The following is a 22,853-nucleotide window of genomic DNA, read 5'->3' as shown; positions in this document are numbered from 1 at the left end:
AAGTGAAAACCAATAAAATGTAGGAAAGAAATTACAATATGCAGACTTATACCTGCTTTGGCTTCAAAGCCTATGCTGAAGTCCTATTTAGCTGTACCCTTAGTGGAAGAACACTATATCAGAAATCTGTCCTGACAGTGTGTCTAAAGGAGAGGAGGGAACGGGAAATATGTGCTAGATTAAAACTAAGTGAGGCACATGCTGTTCGTCTCCTGAGACTCATCCAAAAACTCACTTGGAGTGAAGCCGTTCCCAGTAACTGGAGCATTAAGATTTGCCTACATTAGTAAAATAGAATGTCAACACCCTAAACAAAATCTTACAAGGTGTGAACCCAAGACACTAATTCAGGAAATTACATATAGTGATTTAAAAAGTTAAACCCGATTACCAGTAAACCCAACTTCTTTTAAATAAAGAACAAATATCTGTTATCTACAACATCTATATATGCATGTTCAGTTCCCAAAGCATTCCTGAGTATGTTGATGTAAACACCATTTTAGAGAGTCATACATGTTTGGATATATTTGTCCATGTTGGAATGCAGTTAGCAGTGGAAGAGCAAGCAAATATTTGGCTGATTTGGCTGCTCGTATTTATTCTAAATATTTCACATGATCTATCTGTTGATGATAACCTTTTAATGAAAGAAAATGTATCGGGACAATGCACTGGGAAAATTTCATCAAGCTTCCAATGAACTGCTTTATTACCCCTTATCTGTGATAATAATCAGTGCAAAAAGCTATCAAGTGAAGTATCGAGTGAGTATGAAGTGACTTACCTTTTAAGGAATAAGCGTAAACTTGAAGAACTTGGCAACAGATGATGTTAACAATGTTTGTGAGCTGTGCTGTTTTGAGGTGAAAGAAAACCAAACATAGTACAACACAACCGAGAGTCTTAAAAGTTTCTCAATAGAAGCACTCAAATTAAAGAATGAGATTTTTTTTCTTTTCTTTTGAAGTACAAGTACTATGACACAGACAATTCATTAGACAGTCAAAGGTTGAAAAAGTAGCTTAAACAAGAAACTGTAGTTCAAATGTCATTGCTGGATATGTTGGCTTTGGCAAGATGAAAATAGAGTGAAGGATGAAAACCATTCAAAAGAAAGAATGTTCAAAGTTCAAGGACCTGGGGCTTTACCAGAAAGACTCATGAAGCGATCTCACAATCTGGGCTTGTTTTGACAGTTCTTTAATGTACTGCCATTTAAGATGAGCACTCAAAGCACTTATCTTAAGATTAGCTAACATTTTCAACCCAGACTGCAGAAATGACCAAAATGTGCATAATTGTCATAGCGAATGTCGCTAAAATTAGTAACAAATATTTGCACTAAAAATAAGGCTGTTATTTTACTGCAAATGTAAATTTAATATTGCATGTGCAGAATTTAAAAGAAAAGGATACAAACACTTCAAATTCAAAATCAGTTAAACAGATCTCAAGACTATTTACATTTAATACATGAGGAATATGACTATTTTGTAACGGACTGTATTTTTCTTAAGAACCTAAACTGAATAACTAATACTATGAATATAAAAAACAACATTAACAATTAAATGTAGATATATTCAGTATCTAAAACCAGAGTGACAGAATATTTTGGCCTCTTTAATGGAAACTGTGCCCTCACTATCTATCTGTGATCATATGACGTCCTCTTGTACGATGGTTCTTGATGACTGCAGAGCTGGAAACACAAAAAAGCAGCTGAATGGGATGAAAGCTTTTCAGATTTATGAAACTAAAAATTACATTTACACAAAACAATATGTACACGCAAAGTCAAACTCAAGCCCTCTCTTACCCATCAGGGTTATGACTCTGCATTGAGATGGCCATGTGGTTCTTGTGAATGCACTGTTGCCGAGCCTTTTAGGAAGAGTTTTCCTTTGTGCTCTTCTTTACTGCTGAGGAAATGATGGAGCAATCCATACATCAATGGCCTAAAAACAGCAAGAAAGAGAGATACAAAAAGCATAAAGAAATGGTTCCCCCAAAAATGAAAATGCAGTTTTTAGAGCCTGAAGCTGGTGACCATTCAAGGGATAGTTCACCCAAACATTAAAAACTTGTCATCAATTCCTCACCCTCATGTCGTTCCAAACACGGAAGACTTTCGTTCATCTTTGAAACACAAATAAAGATATTTTAAATTAAATATGAGGGATTTCTGTCCCTACATTGACAGCTACGCAACTACCACTTTGACGCTTCAAAAAGTTCATAAAGAGATCGTAAAACTAATTCATATGAATTAAGTGGTTTGTTCCAAATTTTCTGAAGAGACTCGATCGCTTTATATGATGAACAGATTGAATTTAGGCTTTTATCCATTTAAAGTCTTACGGGTTTGGGACAAAGTGAGGGTGAGTAATTTTTGGGTGAACCCTTTCACTTTTAATTGTACGGAAAAGAGGAGCTTGGACATTCTTCCAAAATGTCTACTTTCAGGTTTCACAGAAGAAAAAAGTTCAAAGTCTTATTTTTGGGGTGGTCTATTCCTTAAATATGCAATGAATAAAAGTTTAGATAAAGTGTTTCTGGTGGTAAGAGTGAGTATTCGAGTAACACCATATATACTGGTCTGAGCAAGAAACTCATTCATGTGTTAGTTAAATCTAGACTTGACTACTGGAGTAGTGTTTTGGCTGACTAACCAAAAATCTCTATCAAGCACTTATAATGAGTTCCGAATGCAGCAACAAGAATGCTTCCTCGTACTAGACAGGAATCACATCCAGCACTTAAATCACATCACACTCTGCTTGTGTCTCGCAGAACTGATTACAACAACCCTCTTATTACATTTTTAAATGTCTTCATGGTGTTGCGCCAACATTCCTTCCTGGTCGTATTTAAAACATGGCTGAAAGTGTGAAGTCAGATTTTAATCACTACATGGTCCCAAGCAGAGGATCTCATAATCAGACTCAATTTGCACTATTATAAAGTATCACACTCAAAGAACTCTTATTTACTTGTTAACTTCTTTAATTTAATTTTCTTTTCTCCTTACTTTGTTCTTTAATTTCTATTAACTTTCTAGTACTTCTTATATTTACTCAGTCAGTTTTATTTTCTTGTATCTCCCAACATGTGCATGTTTGACCTGCCAACATTTTAACTAACCCTAACACTGGCTCTCTGTCAGGTTTCTTAAGGATCTTAAGCCCTTACACCCAAACGTGTGATCTCCGCTCCTGCGAAGTTGGTCTTTTAACTGTTCCATCAAATTGTTTAAGACCTATGGGTGATATGGCTTTCTCTACATTTGCCCAAAACTACGAATTTCTTAGTAATTTTATATCTTCCTTTAAAACTAATTTTCTTAGGGTAGCTTTTATTTGATTACTATGTAATTGTTTTATTCTATACGGTTTACTTGCTTCTTGAATTGTTTTGATCGCATGTTTTTATTTTGTATCTGAATGCATTTCTTTTTTATGAATGCACTTCTTTTATATGATTATATTTCTCCTTTATTTTTTCTTATTCTTGTAAAGCGCACTAGGATACAACTTTTAAAGGTGCTATAGAAAATAAAGTTTATTGTTATATTATTATTATTATAAAACCATGTACATGATCATCAAACTATTGAAATAGAAGCTCATAAGCACTACAATAGGTAAAGTAACAGTCCATCACACTGACCCTGGGTCTCCTTATTGTTGAGGCCTGTACTGTACACTGTTGTTCACTTTGTAAATGCTAATTTAAAAAGTGCTCTATGAATAAAGTTTTACTTATTTGTCACAATCATACTTACACTGCTTTGGCACTTGAATCTTCTGCGACATTGAGTTCATTGGCCATGAACTGACGGTCCAAGGGAACTTCAGGCTGACCTGATTCTGACACATAATTTTAAACAAATCAAACTTCAAAGGTTTGTTTTTATAATGCATTTTATATTAAAGCGTTAGTTCACACAAAAAATTACAATTATCCCATAATTTACTCACACTCAAGCCATCCTAGGTGTATATGACTTTCTTCTTGCCAAACACAATCAGAGAAATATGAAAAAATACCCTGGCTCTTCCCAGCTTTATAATGGGAATGAATAGTACATAAAAAAAAAAAAAGAAAAGCGCATCCATCCATCATAAAAGTAATCCATTTGGCTCCAGGGGGTTAAGTGATGCGTTTTTGTAAGAAAAACATCCATATTTATCACTTTATGAACTATAATCACTAGTTTCCGGTAATGGCTGTACGCGAGTCGAGTTACGGCGGAAGAGTGACCTCTGACCTGACGCATGATGTAGGAGTAGTATAAGCTTAGGTGAGAGTAGTAGACTTGTTTTAGACTTCGAATAAATGACGGTGTTTTGTTTTGCTTTATCATCGTCATGCGTCAGGTCAGAGGTCACTCTTCTGCCAGAACTAGACTTGAGTATGGCGATTACGGGAAGCCAGTGATTATAGTTGATAAAGTTATGAATATGGATATTTTTCTTACAAAAACGCATCGCTTCGATTTGCTTCAGAATGCCTTAATCAACCCCCTGAAGCCGTATGGATTACTTTTAATTATGGATGTATGCACTTTTTGGGGGCTTCAAAAACTCATGTACTAGCCACTCCCATTATAAAGCTTGGAAGAGCCAGGATATTTTTAATAGAACTCCGATCGTATTTGGCTGAAAGAAGAAAGTCATATACACCTAGGATGGCTTGAGGGTGAGTAAATTATGGGATAATTTTTTATTTTTGGGTGAACAAAGTTAACCCTTAAGTTTGATATGTGTATAATGAGTGACCGTGCACATTGTCCTCCTGCAGGGCTCATCTGCTCACCTGCGGTCAGAACTGATGCAGTGTGTCTATACTTGTTGAACTCCAGGTATTCTCGGATCAGTTCATTGATCAGCAGGTTCTCGTGCGACAGCGGCGGGCGCGGCGTGTTCTGGTCATCCAGCGCGCTGAACACCTCCGCCCGGATCCTCGCCTTCAGCTGCCCGAGCACCCCACGGGCCTCCAGCGTCTCCTTTAGGGCTATAGAGACGATTCATGTGAGAACAGAGAGAGACAGCAGTAGATTATTAATGTGAGAAACACAGAGAGAGACTGCACTCAGCTGGGCTAACCTACACAACAACTGTGGAGAAATGTGGTGCTTTGGAAAACATATAACAACGTTAATATGAAACGTGACGACGGTAGACTTGACATAAAAAACTGTCAAATAATCATAACCACTATTATATGATGCATTATTGCAATTTTTGAGTATCAGCTCACCGCTTTTCAACTCTGTGATGGTTGCCATTGAAACCCTTCTGCACTTCTCAGACGCTTCCGCTAGAGGTCAGTTTGCGCTTACTACGTCCACAGAACTGGACTAATACTTAGCCATTCCACTCTGGCCAGAGACATTAGGGAATCTTATTGGTTTTCAAAAGCGAAATAAAATCAATAAAGTCGATTTTGAACCTTTAGTATGCCTCTTTAAATAACAAAAAAACAAACAAAAAAAGCATTAGTTAGCATTAGCATCATTGTTTAACACAAACACCATAAATCCAAGCATCACATCGTCGAAGGAGATACATAAATAAATAACTCTATGTGGTTAATCAGCATATATTGCAAGTAATTAAGAGAGTTTCAGGGTGTTCCTTTAGTCATTTTTTCCAACTTAAAGTCAAATTTGATCTGTTATGTCAGTGAAAAGATGACGTGGACAGCCACCTGACGTCATGCGGAAGTGAAGGTGGAGTGGCAAATCTTTCGCTTGCGAAACTCTTTGCTCGTATTTGTCCCGGAAGGACAAGCCTTTTCATCGTGTCAGTTGTCGTCACCCTTCGTGCCAAAACAACTTCTTTCTAGACCAGGCTGTAAAATGGCTGGAACAGCTTTAAAAAGACTCATGGCCGAATACAAACGTAAGTCACTTATTGGCAATTACATTTAAAAGGCAGCGCAATGCTAGTTCTTGTGACTTGTGGATTTTACACTGTTTCGGTAGCAACAGTTTGGCTGCGGTTGTCCCCTCAAGCAGACACAGATAACGTTACTTCCAGAACTTCGCTGACATATGATGACAGTATGAATTATTAATAGGATGTAAGGCAACAGAAGTCGCACTGAACAAATCGAAACTGTATTCCGAAACTAATTTATTTAGTCTAGTGCTGTCACTGAAATAAACTGTGATGATGATGATTTGTATGATATACATTTACTGTTCAGCATATTTACATGAATGCAGCTAATTTATCTTTTTTCTTTTTTTTTTCAGAGCTAACTCTCAACCCTCCAGAGGGGATTGTGGCAGGTATGATGAAATAGGGCAGTTACTTAAACTGCCCCATTAACCTGGTTTTACTGTAGAGTAACTTATCTAATGATTTATCTATATTATAAGAATATTGATTGAGACTCATTTCATCCACACAGGGCCTGTAAATGAGGAGAATTTCTTTGAATGGGAGGCTCTGATTATGTAAGTATTATTTTGTTTTGTTTTGTTTTGTTTTCATTATTATTATAATATATTTTTTTTTGGTTAATTTGCTCAGTGTGGGTGAGAAAATGTTTCTTGACATTTTAGTGACTGTTTCAATTCAAACAGATTTTCTCTGCCATGTCTAGTGTGACCCAGTAGAGAGGGCCATAGCTTGATTTCGCTCGTTCAGTATAGTAATTATTTTTAAATTCTTATTAATCCATTTAGTTTTCAGTGTACTGACACAACACAGACAATAAAATGTTAAAGAAAATAAAAATATACGATAAAAATACATTTTAAAATTTTTCTTAATTATTATGAATGCCACCAAAACAATAGACCAAGACTATAACGTTATTGCCACATAGAATCGATACCGATGGAATCTCTTTCACAATATTTTTTTCCCCAGCTGATGAATGATTTAAAAAAACATTGACAACCAATCAGAATCCATCCTGAGCTCAAGCATTTAAAGCAGCAGACGACATAACTGCAGTGCATGCTTATAATAAACTGACAAAAATGTCCTATTATTAAGAAAAGTAATAGCACACCTGTCCTCAGCAGCTGAAAAATTGAGGTGTCATTTATGTCTGTTTGTAGATTAAGCATGAGACAAGTTACTCGCAGAATCATAACACATGGAAAAAGTGATGATAACTGATAAGACCAAACAATGTGTCCTCCGGTAAACCAAACTGGTGGTTAGATCAGTGGTTTTGACTGATAAGTTTTTAAGTGAAACTAATTGCCAAGCATAATAAGGAACAGTGTCCCTAGCAACTCCCCGACAGCTGTTCCACAGATACGGAACTGTGTTCGTTTGATGCGCTCCTCATCATGATTACCGATCAATATCTGCCCATAGAAACAGTATTTGATAGACAGCTGGATAAGTAAACAGAAAGAGATTTGCATGTTAAATGGGCCTTTGAGAATGATTCTATGAAGTTCTGCCAATGCTGTCAGTAGATCATTCAGATTTATGAAGTTGTGTGATTTTACGATTGTGATTGTTTTAATAGGTTTATTTTTTATTTAAGTATATGTATTTTATGCGGAAGATTGTAAATGTTTTCACTTGCCTCATATTTTTAAGTGATTTTCGCAAATTAACATTTGGAATATTGTTTGTCCAAAAAATGCCGTTAGACTGGATTATTAATTTGCGTTGTCTTTTTTTTTTTGAGAGAGACGACTTCTGCGCACCATGTAGGTTCATCTAATTCCTGATGTTAATGATTTGTATTATATTCAGAAAAATACATTTCGAGGTGAATCATTCTGAAAAGATGCCTGTGTAAATCTGTGTAAATGTGCTTTAAAATTTCTAATAAAACTACTGAATGCTTGGGATTTGCGGGCAATACAGTAATAGCTTATCCAGACATTATAGCTGTTGCTTAGGGGGGTCGAGGGGTCACTACTGGAATGCTTCAGTTCATTGTTTCTTTATTAGCTCTGTTGCAACGCTGAGCTTTAGAACAAAGCATTAAATGATCAAAATGAATAAATGGCAGTCCTGCTTGTCTGGATATATTGCAGCACTTTCTAAAATCTTTTCTTGTTTTCTTATTTTAGGGGACCAGAGGACACATGTTTTGAGGGCGGTGTGTTCCCTGCCATCCTTAGTTTCCCCTCAGACTACCCCCTCAGCCCCCCCAAGATGAGGTTCACCTGTGACATGTTCCATCCAAACAGTGAGTGGTCTTTATTCTGGACTACACATTCAGCATTCAGAGAGTGTACGTGGGGTTTTGGTGACTCCAATATTCATGAATGTCAGATTGCTTCAATTCAGTTCAGTTTTATGTTACAGTTATTTATAACAAAATATTCACATTAGAAATTATTTTTAGTATTGTTATATAATTAATTATTAAAGTAATTGGCGGATATACAATGTTCACAACATAATGTTTTCATTAGCCTTGATTTAAATCTGGAGCATGTTTCACATCTAACATGTATTAAAAACACACAGGTTCACTATATTTTCACATTGAATTAAAATAGTTTCTAACCGCTATAAGTTATTATATAAATCAAATAACGTGACACATAAAAGGAAATTATAGAATTTCACATTACAATTACACATTCATCTACTTTCAGTTTTTCATCAAAATTAAGTCTTAAATCTTTAAACTTAAATTATGGAAATTATGAAAAAAAATATAGTATACATTATATATACTACCATTCAAAAGTTTGGGGTCAGTACGATTTTATTTTAAGAAAATAATTCTTAATAATTTCATTCATTCATAATTTCAATTTTCATTTCATTCAATTTCATTCACAAAAGATTTCTATTTCAAATAAATGCGGTTCTTTCAGATTTTCTATTCATTAAAGAATAAGAGTTTCTACAAAGACATTAATCATCACAACTGCTTTCAACATTGATAATAATAATAAATGTTTCTTCAGCAGCGAATCAGCATATCAGAATGATTTCTGAAGGATCATGTGACACTGAAGACTGGAGTAATGATGCTGAAACTGAATTTTTTAAAGGGATAGGCTAGTTCACCCAAAAATGAAAATCATTTACTCATCCTTATGGTGTTTCAAACCTTTTTGAGTTTCTTTCTTTTATTGAACAACAAAGAAAATATTTTGAAGAATGTTGGTAACCAGACAGTTGACGACATCCATTGACTTCCATAGTATTTGTGTTCCTTGAATGGAAGTCAATGGGGCCGTCAACTGTCTGGTTACCAACATTCTTCAAAATATCTTCTTTTTTTGTTCAATAGAAGAAAGAAACTTAAACTTTTGGGTCAACAGTCAAAACTATCCATTTTAGGATGTTGGGGAGCCTCCAGGAGCAGGTTTGAGAAACACTTACATTCAGTTAGAGTTACAGTCCATAGACGTAGAAGAGTGTAGACTGTCCTAAAGTTTCTTTATGGTTAGGGCTAGGGTAACGATGCGTGTAAATTAGTTGATTTGCGTGCAATGCGCCGATTCGTCTTGCTGTTTATGTTCACCAATGATGGTGGTTCCCGGGCATACTGAAAATCAGCTGTTATTACAAAAATATCGAGCCTGATCTAAAGTATGGACATTTTTTAAACAGAGACTGAATAAAATGGTGCTCTGCATGCTCTGTGAAACTGAAATGGCCTTCCACAGCAGCACAACTTCTATCCAGGAGCATCTGAAAAGAAAACATCCTGGGGCTTTTCTACCTCAAAATGATGAGACTGCAGCGCAAGTATTTGGACTATAATAGTGAATTTTTACATAGCACTAGAATATGGTTGTCAGTCCCATATTTTGCGCTTAATACGGCTGCGTTCATACAGCACTCTGTTTTTTTACGAGCTGCCGTATGTGCGAGGCTGGGAGACGCGCGGCTCAAACAATCGCTCTGCAACCGCTTACAAAGCATTTAACGCTGTTGTTGGTTATTTAAAATGTCTAATGGATGAACTCACACCTCGATTGGACTCATTTATTTAATTACGCGCTCATTTATTTAAAAGTTCACGGTTTTATGGACACTGCCATGTTTGATACTATCACTATTACAGCTTTAGTTAGTTAGTTAGTTAGTTAGTTAGAATGTGGTTGACTTCAGCTGTTTGATCAATCAGCTGATTGACAATATGCTGTCTCTACATTTTGAAAAGACAGAGGCCATTCTGTTTTCCTCAAAATACAAATTAAACGGATGCTCGAAATTTGGGGGTATTTTGAATAATGTTGTGGTCAGTACAAAAAGGTCAGTAAAATACCTGGGTTGCATCCTAGAAAACAACTTGGATTGGCAGGAAGATGGCCAATAAGGTTCTGAGTAAAGTCACCAGGCTTACAAAGTTTTTAGCCAGAAATTCTACATTTTTAGATAGGTCAACAATGATCATTTTAGCTAACGCCTTAATTTTAAACCAGTTTGAATATGCATGCACTTCCTGGTTTGAAGGCCTAACAAAACGACTTAAAGGGAGGCTGCAAACAGCACAAAATAAATTAATAAGAGTAATTCTAAACATGGGCCATAGGTCTCATATAGGTAGGTCACAATTTGTTGAGCTTAACTGGCTTCCTGTTGAGTCGCGTGTTATTATGTCAAGACTGACCATGACCCATAAAATATTGTATGGTAATGTCCCAAATTATTTGTTGTGTCTTATTACTAAGGTGAAGGACACACACAGCACTATTTACACTCGTGGCAGTATATCAGACATCTGTCCTTATGCATTCAAGACAATGTTAGGGAAAGAAACATTTGCCTATATAGGGGCAGTTCAGTGGAACAAGTTAGACCGGCAAATTAAAGTGATTTCAAGCATGAACTCTTTTAAAAAGAGGACCCAGGACTGGTTATTAGAGAGGGTAGCGGAATAGGACCAGGGGCCAGTTACCGTCTATATTTTTGCTTATTTAAGGAAAATGTTTATGTCATTGATTATCACACAATATGTAAGTGTCTTGTCCTGATGTTATGTGTTGAGGACCACAATGGAAATAAGTCCTGGACTTTCTTGTGTTTTTATCCTCGATTGTATTTGATGCCTTTTGTTTTATGTTTAAGGCATTCTTGATATAATTAAATAAATCAAATCAAATCAAAAAGCTGAATGAACATATTCAAGCAGCCACTTGAATCTCCTGAATGAACTAAACATTTCAGATTTTGCACTTGTAAGCAATTGCTGATGTAAATCCCAAAAGGTGTCTGTGAACGCAGCCAATAGTAAACACCTTTCCTAATTAGGCCTCCACTGCATAAACCTTATCTTTTGTGATGATTAATATCATTAGGTAAAAGTTCATACATAGATTAGTTACTGTTATTATTTATTGCTAAATTATTGGTTATTATTTATTGATAAATTAACCAAAGGATGAATTAATTATTCAGAAAATAATCGATAGATTAATCGAAGATGACGACCGATTGAAAAGATTAGGGCATTTCCTCTGGTCCTGCTGGTGGATGTGTGGACAGGGAAGTGGGCCCAGATAAAGGTCTTCCTGCAGGCCACAGATAGCAGCAGACCAGCCTGCTGTCCTCTGATGGAGCCGGGGCTATGGAGGCGGTTATCAGAGCTGGACGGCTCAGATTCTGATCACTGTCCTCATCTGTGGAGAGAAAGAGGAGATAACATCAGCTGTGCTGTTGAGTGGCTGATACCGTGCAGTGCGGGGGTGGCTTCATTCAGGCCTGATCCAGGGTTAAAAATCTCGTCTTTATTTGTGTGCTAGACAATTTTAGCAGAAATCGATGTTCTTTTGACCCTTTGAGGGCCCTGACATCTGTTCGTAATTCCCATTTCAACTCTTTTCATGGCCTTTTTATAATGAATTGGGAGAGTAGTTCATTCTGTGGGATGAAATGCAGTGAATTGATCCACCATTTAGGGGCTGTTTACACCTGGCCACTTCATGCGATTTCTCAGATCGGATAGCTATCCGATCGTGAAAAGACCAGGTGTAAATGCCCTCCGAAACGCATTCGAGACGGATTTGAATCCGATCGCTCAAACCACTTCAGGAGGTGGTCTGGGCCGCATTCCAGACGAAACTGGACAAGTGTAAATGCATCTGGTTGTTGAAACCACATATGTAAATTGTACTCCTCCCAAAAATGCTAAAAAAAATAAGCGTGTGAGAGCGTGTTATAGGCTATATGTAATGTTATAGCCAGATATGACGACGCTACTGGAACACGCATCACCGCAGATGAGAAGCTGAGCATCTATTCATTAAACTAACGTGCAAACTATCGCAAATCAAAGTGAAAGTAAGTCGCAGACGCTTAACACACAATCATCATCATTAAAAGTAAAGAAACGAAATGATCTTACCAGGGCTGTTACTGCTCGCTCTTATTGCGGTCTTTGATTTTGAAATTTTAGCTGATGATCAATAAAATGCAGCTCATATCTGTTGCTTTCGGTGACGTGCACTCCATTAAATCTGCATATAGCGCGGGAATTGAAGATCGGATTTAAATCCGTTTCGCAAAAACACATTTATGTGACCAGGTGTAAATGGAATCGTTTTGATAAATCAGATAGCTATCCGATCTGAGAAAACGCATGAAGTGGCCAGGTGTAAACAGCCCCTTAGAGTCAGTTTGTTTCAGTTGCAGCATAAAAGAGAGTCACAGACAAAAATGCAGATATAATCAAGTCGAAAGTTTCTTCAAATGTATTCAGTCAACCGGCAATGAAGACAGCAAAGATGTCTAGAGGACAAAGGGCAACAGAAAACCCATAACAGAACTTCATAACTTGGTTGTGGTGTGTTTTTTGTAGTCTATCCAGATGGACGTGTGTGCATCTCAATCCTGCATGCACCCGGTGATGACCCCATGGGCTATGAGAGCAGTGCTGAGAGGTGGAGTCCCGTGCAGAGCGTGGAGAAGATCCTGCTGTCTGTGGTCAGCATGCTTGCCGGTCAGTCACCATTCACTTAATGATGAAGAAACTTTTTCACAATTGAGTTGTCTTGATCCGTCTTGCCTTAAAGTGGTTCTTGAGAGATCAACGATATATATCTCAGTGATGGTGAGATCATATATACAGTATATAAACGCTGCAAGTTTTAAAGGTTATGTTGTATTATATGTATTGTGCATATATATATACTTTTTTATTGTGAAATAATTATTTTTATACTCGATGAAATCGAATCCTGCATCAATGTAAATAATGGATTTTTAATGCTTTAATACCTTTTATAATCTCATCAGTGCCTATCCTTAATTAATTGTAAATAATGATCTATTTGCTCCTACAGAGCCCAATGATGAGAGCGGCGCGAACGTGGACGCCTCTAAGATGTGGCGTGAGGACAGAGAGCAGTTCAATCGACTAGCTAAGCAGATTGTGCGCAAATCTCTGGGTCTCTGACTCTCCTGTGTACAGACACACTCTCACACTCCAGGACAGTGAGGATTGACGTTTGTGAGGATATGAACTCCCAGCAGAAGAGTGAGTGTTGTAGTGTGCCCCCTACCTCCACCAGTGTGAGCACTTTATTCCCATCCAGGCTTTCATACTCTCGTCCCAGTCTTCCCCTCTCGTGTGATTGGGTGGATGCGTAGACAAATGGCTTTTGTTGAATAAGGCAAAATGTCATGCGTTCACCGGACAGTGTTTAATAGAGAGTCGATCATCAGTCTCTGAAACGTTTTTCACAGCCATTTTGGGCTGCCGGTTTGTCTGTCATGCCTGTTACATGTCTATACCCATGAGATAACCAGTGGAATCACCATTGGTTTGAGGACAGTATGCTGATGCATGCTTAAATGCCTCCTATTAAAATGCATTGTGAGGAAATCATACGACGCAGTGACTATCACATCCACTTATTTGTTTATGAACAGATTGTATTACTGATCTTTTAGGAATGTGGGAAAAGATCATGTCTATTGAAGGAGATTTAATAAATATTTTAATTACAAACATTTGATTACATTTAATGTTGAAATTTGGTAATGCACAGATAAGTCAGTGTTTTTGTCAAATTTTACTTTTTATTTTATTGATGTTTTTAGATTCTGCAACAGCAAGCTGGAATTGTCCAGCCTTCAGCAGAAAGACAGACCAAAATAATTGATTTACACCATCATCACTTCAATTAAGAAATGTTTCATTTCTTTATTTGGTATTTTGCCTTTCATCTGTTCTCAAGGATTGTATAGCCAAATAAAATCAATAAGTGTTTGTGATTTATGATCGTCTTCTGTTATTTTATTATGTGTATAAAATCCAAAAATGGTTTCTGCACACTTCTGATGTTGCTCCAGCACAGATGGGAAAAAAGGGAAATTTGTCAAATATGTAGGGAAACATTTGCAGCTTAATTCATGTCATGTAACAGTAGGATAAAGTGGGGTAAGCTTCCAATTTACTTCCAATTTGATAAATACTGTAGTAATTTAGTTACAGTAAGTTCAGTTTAAGAAAACTCATTACCTGCCATGCAGAGAATTTCCTACATGCACTTTTTCCTGTGTTGTCTTCTCTCTAAATCATAGGCAGCTGTATACAAAAGACTCTTAAAATGCACTACTATTCAAAAGTTTTTAATGTTTTTGTGTTTAATGTTTTTAATGCTTATTACTGTGATGGAAAAGCTGAATTTTCAGCGTCATTACCATCACATGATCCTTTAGAAATCATTCTAATATGCTGATTTGCTCCTCAAGGAACATTTCTTAATATTATTAATGGTAAAAACATCTGTTCTCCATAGTTTTGTGGAAACCATGATATTTTCTGAATTCTTTAATTAATAGAAAGTTTAAAAAAGGTTGTTGAAATATGTAACATTATAAATGGCATTAGTCACTTTATGTTAGTCATTAGTCACTTTACACATCAATTTAATGGATTGTTACTGAATAGAAGTAATAATTTCATTACGAAAGAAAAAAAAAAGAACTTACTGACCCCTCACTGTGTATGTGGTGATGTAACAACGTTCCATTGAACTAGAGGTGGACGCATAACGAATGATTTATAAGCTATTTTTTGTAGACCGGGTCATTTTTGACCGGGAACACCACGAGAGTGACAATGTGCCATATTGTACAAAATAAAAGTTTTTCAAAACAAAATTCCTGGTGAAAAATTAAAGTAGACTAGTGTGATCAACAGTGCCAATTTTCTTCAGATTTTATTTAATATTCCCAAAATTATATATATATAAAAAAAAAATTTACTCAAAAAAGGAGATGCCTACTATCAAATAAATGAGGCCTACGATTAATCAGATGCAAATAGAAATATAAAACCAGTCCTAACTGAAAGAGAACAAGTTGACAAAAAGATTGAATCCAATATTGGGTGAAAATATAGTATAATGAGAGATTTAAAGCTATTTTTTATAGTCCGGTCATTTTTGACCGGGAACACCATGGGGGAAATTGGGTTGTGAACACCACACAAGGGTTAAAAAAGGTTGTTGAAATATGTAACATTATAAATTTCTTTAGTCACTTATAATCAATTTAATGGATTGTTACTGAATAGAAGTAATAATTTCATTACGAAAGAAAAAAAAAAGAACTTACAGACCCCACACTGTGCATGTGGTGATGTAACAACGTTCCATTGAACTAGAGGTGGATATCAACCCTGTTTGGTTTGGCAGAGCTCAATCAGGATTTGCAGAATCTGACCACATCAGAGGCTGGATTAACTCTTTGTTATTTTTAATGGCGTATCAGCTGATGTGGCTCGTTATTGGACAGTTGCTTCCGTGTGTATCTGCTTCACCATCTGCATACTAGACCGCAGGTTGCCTTTTACTGACAGGCCAGAAGCTGTTGTTCTGTACACCTATTGCCTCCCACACATTACTGTAATTGAATGTCAAATATGATGACTTTGCTGTCAATTGCTGACAAAACAGCTATGCCTCTGATCACCTCCCGCTGATGGATTCACACAGTCTTTCTCTCTAAAAGAACAATAATACCAAACATAATGGACAAATATATATATATAATGTCAAATGTTTGACAAATGAAAGAAGTTCAAAAGATCAAAAATAAAGTAAAAACAATATTGTGAAATATTGTTGCAATTTAAAATAACTTGTTTTCTAATTGAATTTTAATAGTTTGGATGAATAAAGTAACATTTGTAACATTATAAATGTACTGTATACACTGTCACTTTTGATCAATTTAATGTGTCCTTGATAAAAACATTTTTTAATAAGTTCTATTTTATCTTAATTATCCCAAACTTTTGAGTGGGGGTGTATCATGGTTTCCACAAAAATATTAAATCAGGAAAAAGTGTATTCAACATTGATAATAAGAAATGTTCCTTGCATTTCTATATGCATTTATTACATTCTTTTATCAAATAAATGCAGCCTGGGTAAGCATAAGAAGCATTTATTTTGCTATTGTATCTGTGCACAATTATATTTATTATTTAGTCTTTTTACCCCCCTCTGCTGTCCACAATCCTATAGACTTGTAATCAAACTAGTTGAACATCTTCAAATTCACAAGAGCAAGACTGCGTCCATCTCTTCTGGAATCTCATCAATGGGAGACGAAATCCTGCAGTTAGGGGATGAGTTTCCCTGTCTAAACATGTCTCATACTTCACACACAGGGCTGATTCAAAGCACAGCTCAGCCCCAGGGTCAAACGGAAGACCACAACATCTTTCAAAGAAGAACTAACATGACACACACCTCTCTCTATCACTCCCTTCTCTCTCCATCATGTGTTACACCACTCCTGAACAATTTGATCTGAAACAGGTTCACTAAAGTCCAGTTTGTTGTTCACCCAACCCTGAGACTGACGTCAAGGTTGACCTACATCAACCAACAGAGCTTTGGTTAATTTGTAATGACTTGTTTACATTTGATTCCGTATTTGGTTCACAAGATGTTTTTGTGAAGTTTTATGTACACTTCAAAAGAACGCACCTACTTATTCTTTATTAATACTTCTTTCCATGGCTGTAACTATATCTTAAACATTGGGTTGGAGGGTTGTTTGGTTTAAAAAATACCCCAATGGTAATTGTCTTTTTATTTAAAGGAATTAAATAAATAAAAGATTTGAATGGATTTAGGGAAGAGAAAGAAAAACAGTAGCACAAGAATCATTTTTGTAAAGTAATCATTTTGAACTCTTTGCAAATATTTGTATTTTAAAATATGCACCTATTCAATACATAACAACGATGTACTGGACGACAACATTATCAAAATGATCCCGTTCACATGGATCCGCAAAAACGATTAAAAACGCTGTATTATGCATGCTAGGCCAGCAGTTGGCAATGTCACTTTGTAAAGAAAAACTAGCATGAGCCTATATACTGAACACATAATGCGCATGATGTCACAGTTTTCACAAATTCATGTTTTTGTAGTTTACACAGAGTTGAAAAGGGTGTTGTTTTCAAAAACTTGCAGTGTAAAACCCGTTTTCAGAAACTTGCATTTTCAGGCCCCCAAAACACTGTTATCGTGTACATGAACGTTCAAAATGCATACAAGTTTTTCATTTTTTGTTGAAACGGTGTCATGTAAACGGCCTGTTATTTGAATGCCTAATATGTTGAAAATGCAAACCGGAAAAATACTTCTTGTCTCTTCACATTCAGTTATGAATTACATGAATCACACAAATAAGAGCCTATATTTTAAATTCAAAATGGTGAAATTTGACCCCAAAAAAGTCAAGTAGTTTGTCATTTGACTATACTTCCATCATATTTCACACCCTTTCACCATTAAAAATTGAAGCGCCGCTCTGAAGTTTTTGTGCATGGTTTCTGAGAACGGTAAAATGCCTCTTTTTTTATTAGCCATCTCAATATTTTTAAAATGTCAAAACATAAAGTTCAAAATTTAACTTTTAAAACTTCTTGTCAAATATCAAATATTGGCTGCGACAAGCCATCAAAAATATAAAAATGTAGGCTATAGTTAAAAACTTTTGTCAAATATTGTCAAATATTAATTATTGGGTGGGACAATTTGGCCATTAATAATGTAAAGTTAAAAATATAACTTTTAAAACTATAAAACAGATATTTGGGGTAGGGGTGAACTTGTAATGGTTAAAGCCATTTTTTCCACTTTTTAAATATTAAAGTCATCAAAACTATGAAGCAACACAAGTTGAAGTATGGAAACCCAAAGCACCATTTTATGATAAAGGGCTGTCTTGGAAGTCTGTTATAGACCGCTTTCCTCTAATGGGATTAAAATTTCATTATCTCCTAGAAATATGCAGGTTAGGAAAGCAGGATTCTGTCAAGAGTTCATGAACTAGTAGCACAGCTCTTTAATATCCACTACATATTACACATGAACTGTTTGTCAAAGGCCGTTGTTCTACTTCCAAAAGAATTTCAATTGCTGTGTTCCTCCCCTTTTAACATCTCTAATGTTCCTTCTCTTCTGCTGGCTTTGATGTGAAAAAGACTTTAAGTGACAAAGGTGTAGTGGGGTCAGGTGAACTGCATGCTGGTCTTTAGCCTCAGATGTTGTTTTGATTAGCTCACAAACTATTAGCAAACCTGCTATTCTAGTGAGTGATCATGTATGTTTTGTCTTGAGTGGTCTGTTGTGGTTTGTTATAGATTGCTAAGGCAAGCTTTGCCATATTTGCTCATATTTACCGATATTTAGCCAAGCAGGCAAGGCTATTAGCGTTTACTGAACACCTTATCCTATACCATCTATGCTACTGCTAAAAGATGAATGTAGTCGTGTGTATGTTTGTGTAGGGTAGAGAACTCTAGCAGTTGACTTTAACCTAAAACCTGACTCATTAATTAGTCAAACCCACATCATTTAGCCATTAATGGGTTGTACATCCCAAAAAGTACCAGAAGAGGGAGAGGCCGAGAGTGACAGAAAAAAAAAAAATCATCCAAAACACAAATGTCTGGGAAAACTACGCTGGGGTGTAACAGCCACGGACAGGAGTGATTCCTCGAATCATGCAGTTTGTTGAGGAGAGGTGGGGAATATTATTTAAGCAGTCTGGACTTGATGAAAAAACTAATCCAGTTCTTATGAGAAAATGCAACTATTTAACGTTTTGACTTTCTGTTTCTGCTGCGTATTGGCTAATGGTACATTCAAGTCATGTCGGAAATAACGTATTTATGAGTTGAATGCACATGAATGCCATCACAACATCGTAATTCTGAGTGATAATTAAAAAAAATTCGAAGTATAGTAAAATAAATCCTTACTTTACTTCTGCAACATGATGAATAAAGAATGTGCATCAGGTGTGTTTTTGCTTTTTTATGTTGTTCAATTTATGTGGTTTCTGTAAACTGGATCGTTATATATGCTATTGTAATTGTACAATATTATCTTATTTTGTTCATGCAAATTAGTAAAATATTGTAAATCGTTTTTTTCTTCTTTATTTTCAACACTGCCATTTTTCTTACTGATGCCCCCAACTCGGAAATTCGGGACTCCAGTTTTCCAACTTGTAAGTACAATGTTTTGGTGGAGTTGAAGTTTGTTCAAGACACGACTTGAACTCACCATAATTTTGGAGCTCGGTCAAGTCTGACTTTTAATTCATTCATCTTAAAGGGATAGTTCACCTAAATGTTTTAATTCTGTCATTAATTACTCACCCTCATGTCATTCCAAACCTTTCGTTCATCATGGCTTGTCATGTTTGTTTCTATGTGCCATGTTCTCTTCTATTGTCTTAACCCTGCCCTTCTTGTTACCTAATTTTTGGTTTATTTGCTCCACCTGCTCTCCCTCTTACCCTCCTGATTTCTTTCCCTATTTATTCTTCCTTGTGTTTTAGGTCCTGTGCCAGTTCGTTGTCGTTGTTTACCGTTCTTGTCCTGCTCTGCCTGATGCTGTTTACCTTGTCCAGTCTTGCCTTATTCACCCGTTTCCCCCCATGGGGTAGTTTTTTTTATTTTATAAAAAAAAAAATTTATTGTGAAATAAAAGGCCATTTTCTCTCTATCTCTGAGTCCTCACCTCATCCCTTCACCCCAAACCTGACACTATTTTTCTATTTTAGCCATAAATCTAATAAAAAAGTTTTAGGTTTACTTACAAATTGTTGCCAGTTCATTAAAAATATGCTCTCTTGAAAATCCAGCTTTTAATATTGTTTATATGTCTATGTGATGTTTTTAATATGCTTTAAAGGGACATTGTGTAGGAATTTCTCCCATCTAGTGGTGAAATTGTATTTTGCATTCAAACGAATAATGCTCTCCAGCGCCTCACTTTTTCAAATGCGCGTTGCATCTACGGTAGCCGTTATGTACCTAAAAGCTATGACAGGATGTCTTATAATAGCACTTCGAGTTTTTCTTCGGGTGAACATGTTTGTTATTTAAAACAAACTGAAACTTGAAACAACGAAAAAAAGAATGTTACAGTATGAACTACTGACTGTCAAAAACATTAACTATGGTAATTAGTAGTAATGCCTTCTTTACTCGTTATATTTTTTGAAGTATGTGCATTGTTAGATATCATCATCATCAGAGCCTTCTCTAACATTACTTTACTCAATAGCTGCTATTCATCAAAGAGCCTGTTTAACTTTTAACTATAAATGTTCGACTGTCTATATAATAAAGTACACAACCAAGCAATGAAAAAAAAGCTTGTAATTAAGACTGTAACATTGACTTACCTGTCGAGAAGAAAGCAGGCAACTTCAGGGTCTCTTTTGAAAGCTTTCTCCTGCATTAGCTATCCTGACTGTCTATGCAGTAACCCTTGTTTTTGTAATCTCCGGTCACGTTTCCTTTTACGATCTATTTTGGACTTTTTCGACGACGAGGACTCCTTATCCTGTGACTCATATGTATGTATGAATGAACGGTGTATAAATAACCGTGCAGTGCAGCCTTTTAAACTTGCCGCGGCAGTGACAAGCGCCTCTCACTTCTCTGCTCCTCCGCTTCTGCTGGCTTCAGTCACGTGACGCTGGCTCTAAACGAAACGCGTTGTGGAAACGCGTTGGCCTAGTACTTTTTGTCCCTCTCTGCTATTATAGTTTTTCAAGATGGCGGAACTACATGGAAGCCTCCGTGGACTTACCCGTCCCATGTATATAAAGATAATAAATTCTTCGTTTACGAGGATTAGTCTGAACATTGGCATAGGTATTTGTACACCATTGAGGGCATATTTATGAATAAAAATATAGATTTTAGATAATAAAATACCTAAAAAGCTACACATTGTCCCTTTAAGACAAACCATGTTCAAATTCATAAGTCAACACAATTGCAATTATTTCTCTTTAAAACTGCAGTGAACCAAAGACAGTCTCAAAAACACAGTTTGAAATCGCTGGTGTTTCTGACATCACAAACTACCTTGTAACCAATCAGGTCAACCAATCAGGTCAACCAATGATCGTCAACGAGTGGATCTCTGAGCTGGTGTGAGTGAGTGGAGGCGGGGCTAATTTGCATATTCATATACATGAAGCGCTATTTAGTATACTAAATGAAGCAAGGGTTTAGAGTTACATTCAAGCTGTTTTAAGGCATGAATACTTTTTTTTTTCAATGAAAAAACGTTTAAATATGTCATTTTGGTGATCAAAGATGAGTTTTAAGTGATAAAATGATTGACTACAGGGGGGCTTTAAGACTTTTTAACTTATTGCACTTCAAATCATTTATCTTGTTTAAAAATACTGAACAATGAAGATTAAGAGTGCTTTTCTCAATGTACACATTCATGTAGTTAAGGAGAATTTCGACTACAGATCAGTAAAGGACAGCAAAAAAACAAAAAATTAAACAATTACCAAGTGAGACTGAACCAAATCAGGACACCAAGAGGGACTCCACCCAGAGGAAGAAAATAAAACAGAAAGAGAGAGAGAGAGAGAGAGAGAGAGAGAGAGAGAGAGAGAGAGAGAGAGGGAGGAGGGGGTTATGAAGCAATGAAATGCTGAGATTAGGACCGCAGGAAATCTCTCTCTCTCTTTCTGTCTGCCTTTCTCTCAGCCTCTGTACCTCCTTCTGAGCCCCTCCTCTCATGTTGACATGGTTTCATTTGAATGTCTCTCTAAATACACCACTTTTGCCCCTTGAGCTCTCAGTTGTAATTCTGATCTGTTAACATGCTCATCTGACCCTGCAGGTGACAGGTGAATTAGCTGCTTTCTGATCGCCTCTACGCACCTGAGCAACGGGGAACAAGAGGGGAAAAGCACAAGCTTGTGGATTTTCAGGACTTTGATTACAACTTTCAGAAATATTTTGGCTCTTTTAAACTGCTTGTTAATGATTAGCATTTAAGTGGATGAGGTAGGGCTTTCTTGGGAAGAACATGTATTTTAATTTAGTGTGTATCGAGAAATTATACCCAGTGTTTGCTCTTCGTACATTGTGAATTTTTAAAACAACTTTATTAAGTAGCTCATGTTCACTGGTGTTGAGCTGATTCTGTAATCAACATTATACAATGAGGGACAGACTCCATTCTGGACAGTTCAGGGAACAAAGAATACAGGACCTAAAGGCATCTTGACCAGCGGATAACTTTTGACCATCCTGAAGTTCATATTTGGATTTTTTTTTTTTTTTTTTTGGCCAATCAAAAGTTTGTACGAACATTTTTATCAGCAACTATCTAATGGAAGGACAGCACAACTTGGTGCTTTCATTATGGCTACTTGCACTGCAGTGGTGTCTGCTGCTTCTACCACTGACAGAAAGTGTGACCGTCGTGCCATGGAAACCCTGTACAGGTGAGATTCATGCTGTAAATTGTTTCAATGCACTAGTTGAATAATGTTTATTTATCATGAACTAGTCTTTGAGTCCTCGTACAAGCTGTTTATCAGCAGGCACCAAGATAAAAGTGTCTTCCTCTGTAATAAAATTCTTCAGAT

At 36.3% G+C, this 22,853-nt stretch overlaps 3 protein-coding genes across 5 annotated transcripts in view; 2 read left to right on the top strand and 1 right to left on the bottom strand.

The window, feature by feature from the left end:
* Positions 1–1,394: 1,394 nt before the first annotated feature.
* cep20 (centrosomal protein 20) lies at positions 1,395–5,382 on the bottom strand. The gene is made up of 5 exons (XM_082189845.1): positions 5,266–5,382; positions 4,822–5,019; positions 3,788–3,872; positions 1,823–1,961; positions 1,395–1,705 (listed from the first exon to the last, which is right to left on the bottom strand). The coding sequence occupies exons 1-4, from the start codon at positions 5,291–5,293 to the stop codon at positions 1,832–1,834; spliced, it is 441 nt and encodes a 146-aa protein (XP_082045971.1). The 5' UTR covers positions 5,294–5,382; the 3' UTR covers positions 1,395–1,705; positions 1,823–1,831.
* A 382-nt stretch (positions 5,383–5,764) lies between these two features.
* ube2g2 (ubiquitin-conjugating enzyme E2G 2) lies at positions 5,765–14,178 on the top strand. Of its 2 annotated transcripts, XR_014211533.1 has the most exons (7): positions 5,765–5,909; positions 6,266–6,301; positions 6,424–6,469; positions 8,060–8,178; positions 12,757–12,897; positions 13,241–13,434; positions 14,001–14,178. XR_014211533.1 is itself a non-coding variant. In XM_082189838.1 (6 exons), the coding sequence occupies exons 1-6, from the start codon at positions 5,867–5,869 to the stop codon at positions 13,351–13,353; spliced, it is 498 nt and encodes a 165-aa protein (XP_082045964.1). In that variant the 5' UTR covers positions 5,765–5,866; the 3' UTR covers positions 13,354–14,178. The 2 variants fall into 2 exon arrangements, 1 of the variants encoding a protein (XP_082045964.1); XM_082189838.1 differs by having other exon boundaries at positions 13,241–14,178.
* Positions 14,179–21,960: 7,782 nt separating this feature from the next.
* Positions 21,961–22,853, top strand: part of tspeara (thrombospondin-type laminin G domain and EAR repeats a) — a 197,696-nt gene continuing 196,803 nt past the window's right edge. For both annotated transcript variants that reach the window (XR_014211532.1, XM_082189803.1), the window contains exon 1: positions 21,961–22,709. Coding sequence is in view for 1 of the 2 variants with exons in the window: in XM_082189803.1 (XP_082045929.1) it covers positions 22,595–22,709 (115 nt within the window). In the remaining variant the exon portion in view is untranslated. The remainder of the gene's footprint in view (positions 22,710–22,853) is intronic.

Source organism: Leuciscus leuciscus (genome assembly GCF_965113295.1).
Source record: "Leuciscus leuciscus genome assembly, chromosome: 14".
NCBI lineage: Eukaryota > Metazoa > Chordata > Actinopteri > Cypriniformes > Leuciscidae > Leuciscus > Leuciscus leuciscus.
The sequence above is the reverse complement of the archived record's forward strand: the minus strand, read 5'-3'. Positions and strand labels throughout refer to the sequence as shown.

Coding starts and splice junctions, on each gene's coding strand:
- ube2g2 (XM_082189838.1), top strand. CDS start 5,867: ATGGCTGGAACAGCTTTAAAAAGACTCATGGCCGAATACAAAC. Junction 6,470..8,059: donor GAATGGGAGGCTCTGATTAT/GTAAGTATTATT, acceptor TTCTTATTTTAG/GGGACCAGAGGACACATGTT. Junction 8,179..12,756: donor TGACATGTTCCATCCAAACA/GTGAGTGGTCTT, acceptor TGTTTTTTGTAG/TCTATCCAGATGGACGTGTG.
- cep20 (XM_082189845.1), bottom strand. CDS start 5,293: ATGGCAACCATCACAGAGTTGAAAAGCG. Junction 5,020..5,265: donor CATCACAGAGTTGAAAAGCG/GTGAGCTGATAC, acceptor TCGTCTCTATAG/CCCTAAAGGAGACGCTGGAG. Junction 1,962..3,787: donor GATTCAAGTGCCAAAGCAGT/GTAAGTATGATT, acceptor TGCTGTTTTTAG/GCCATTGATGTATGGATTGC.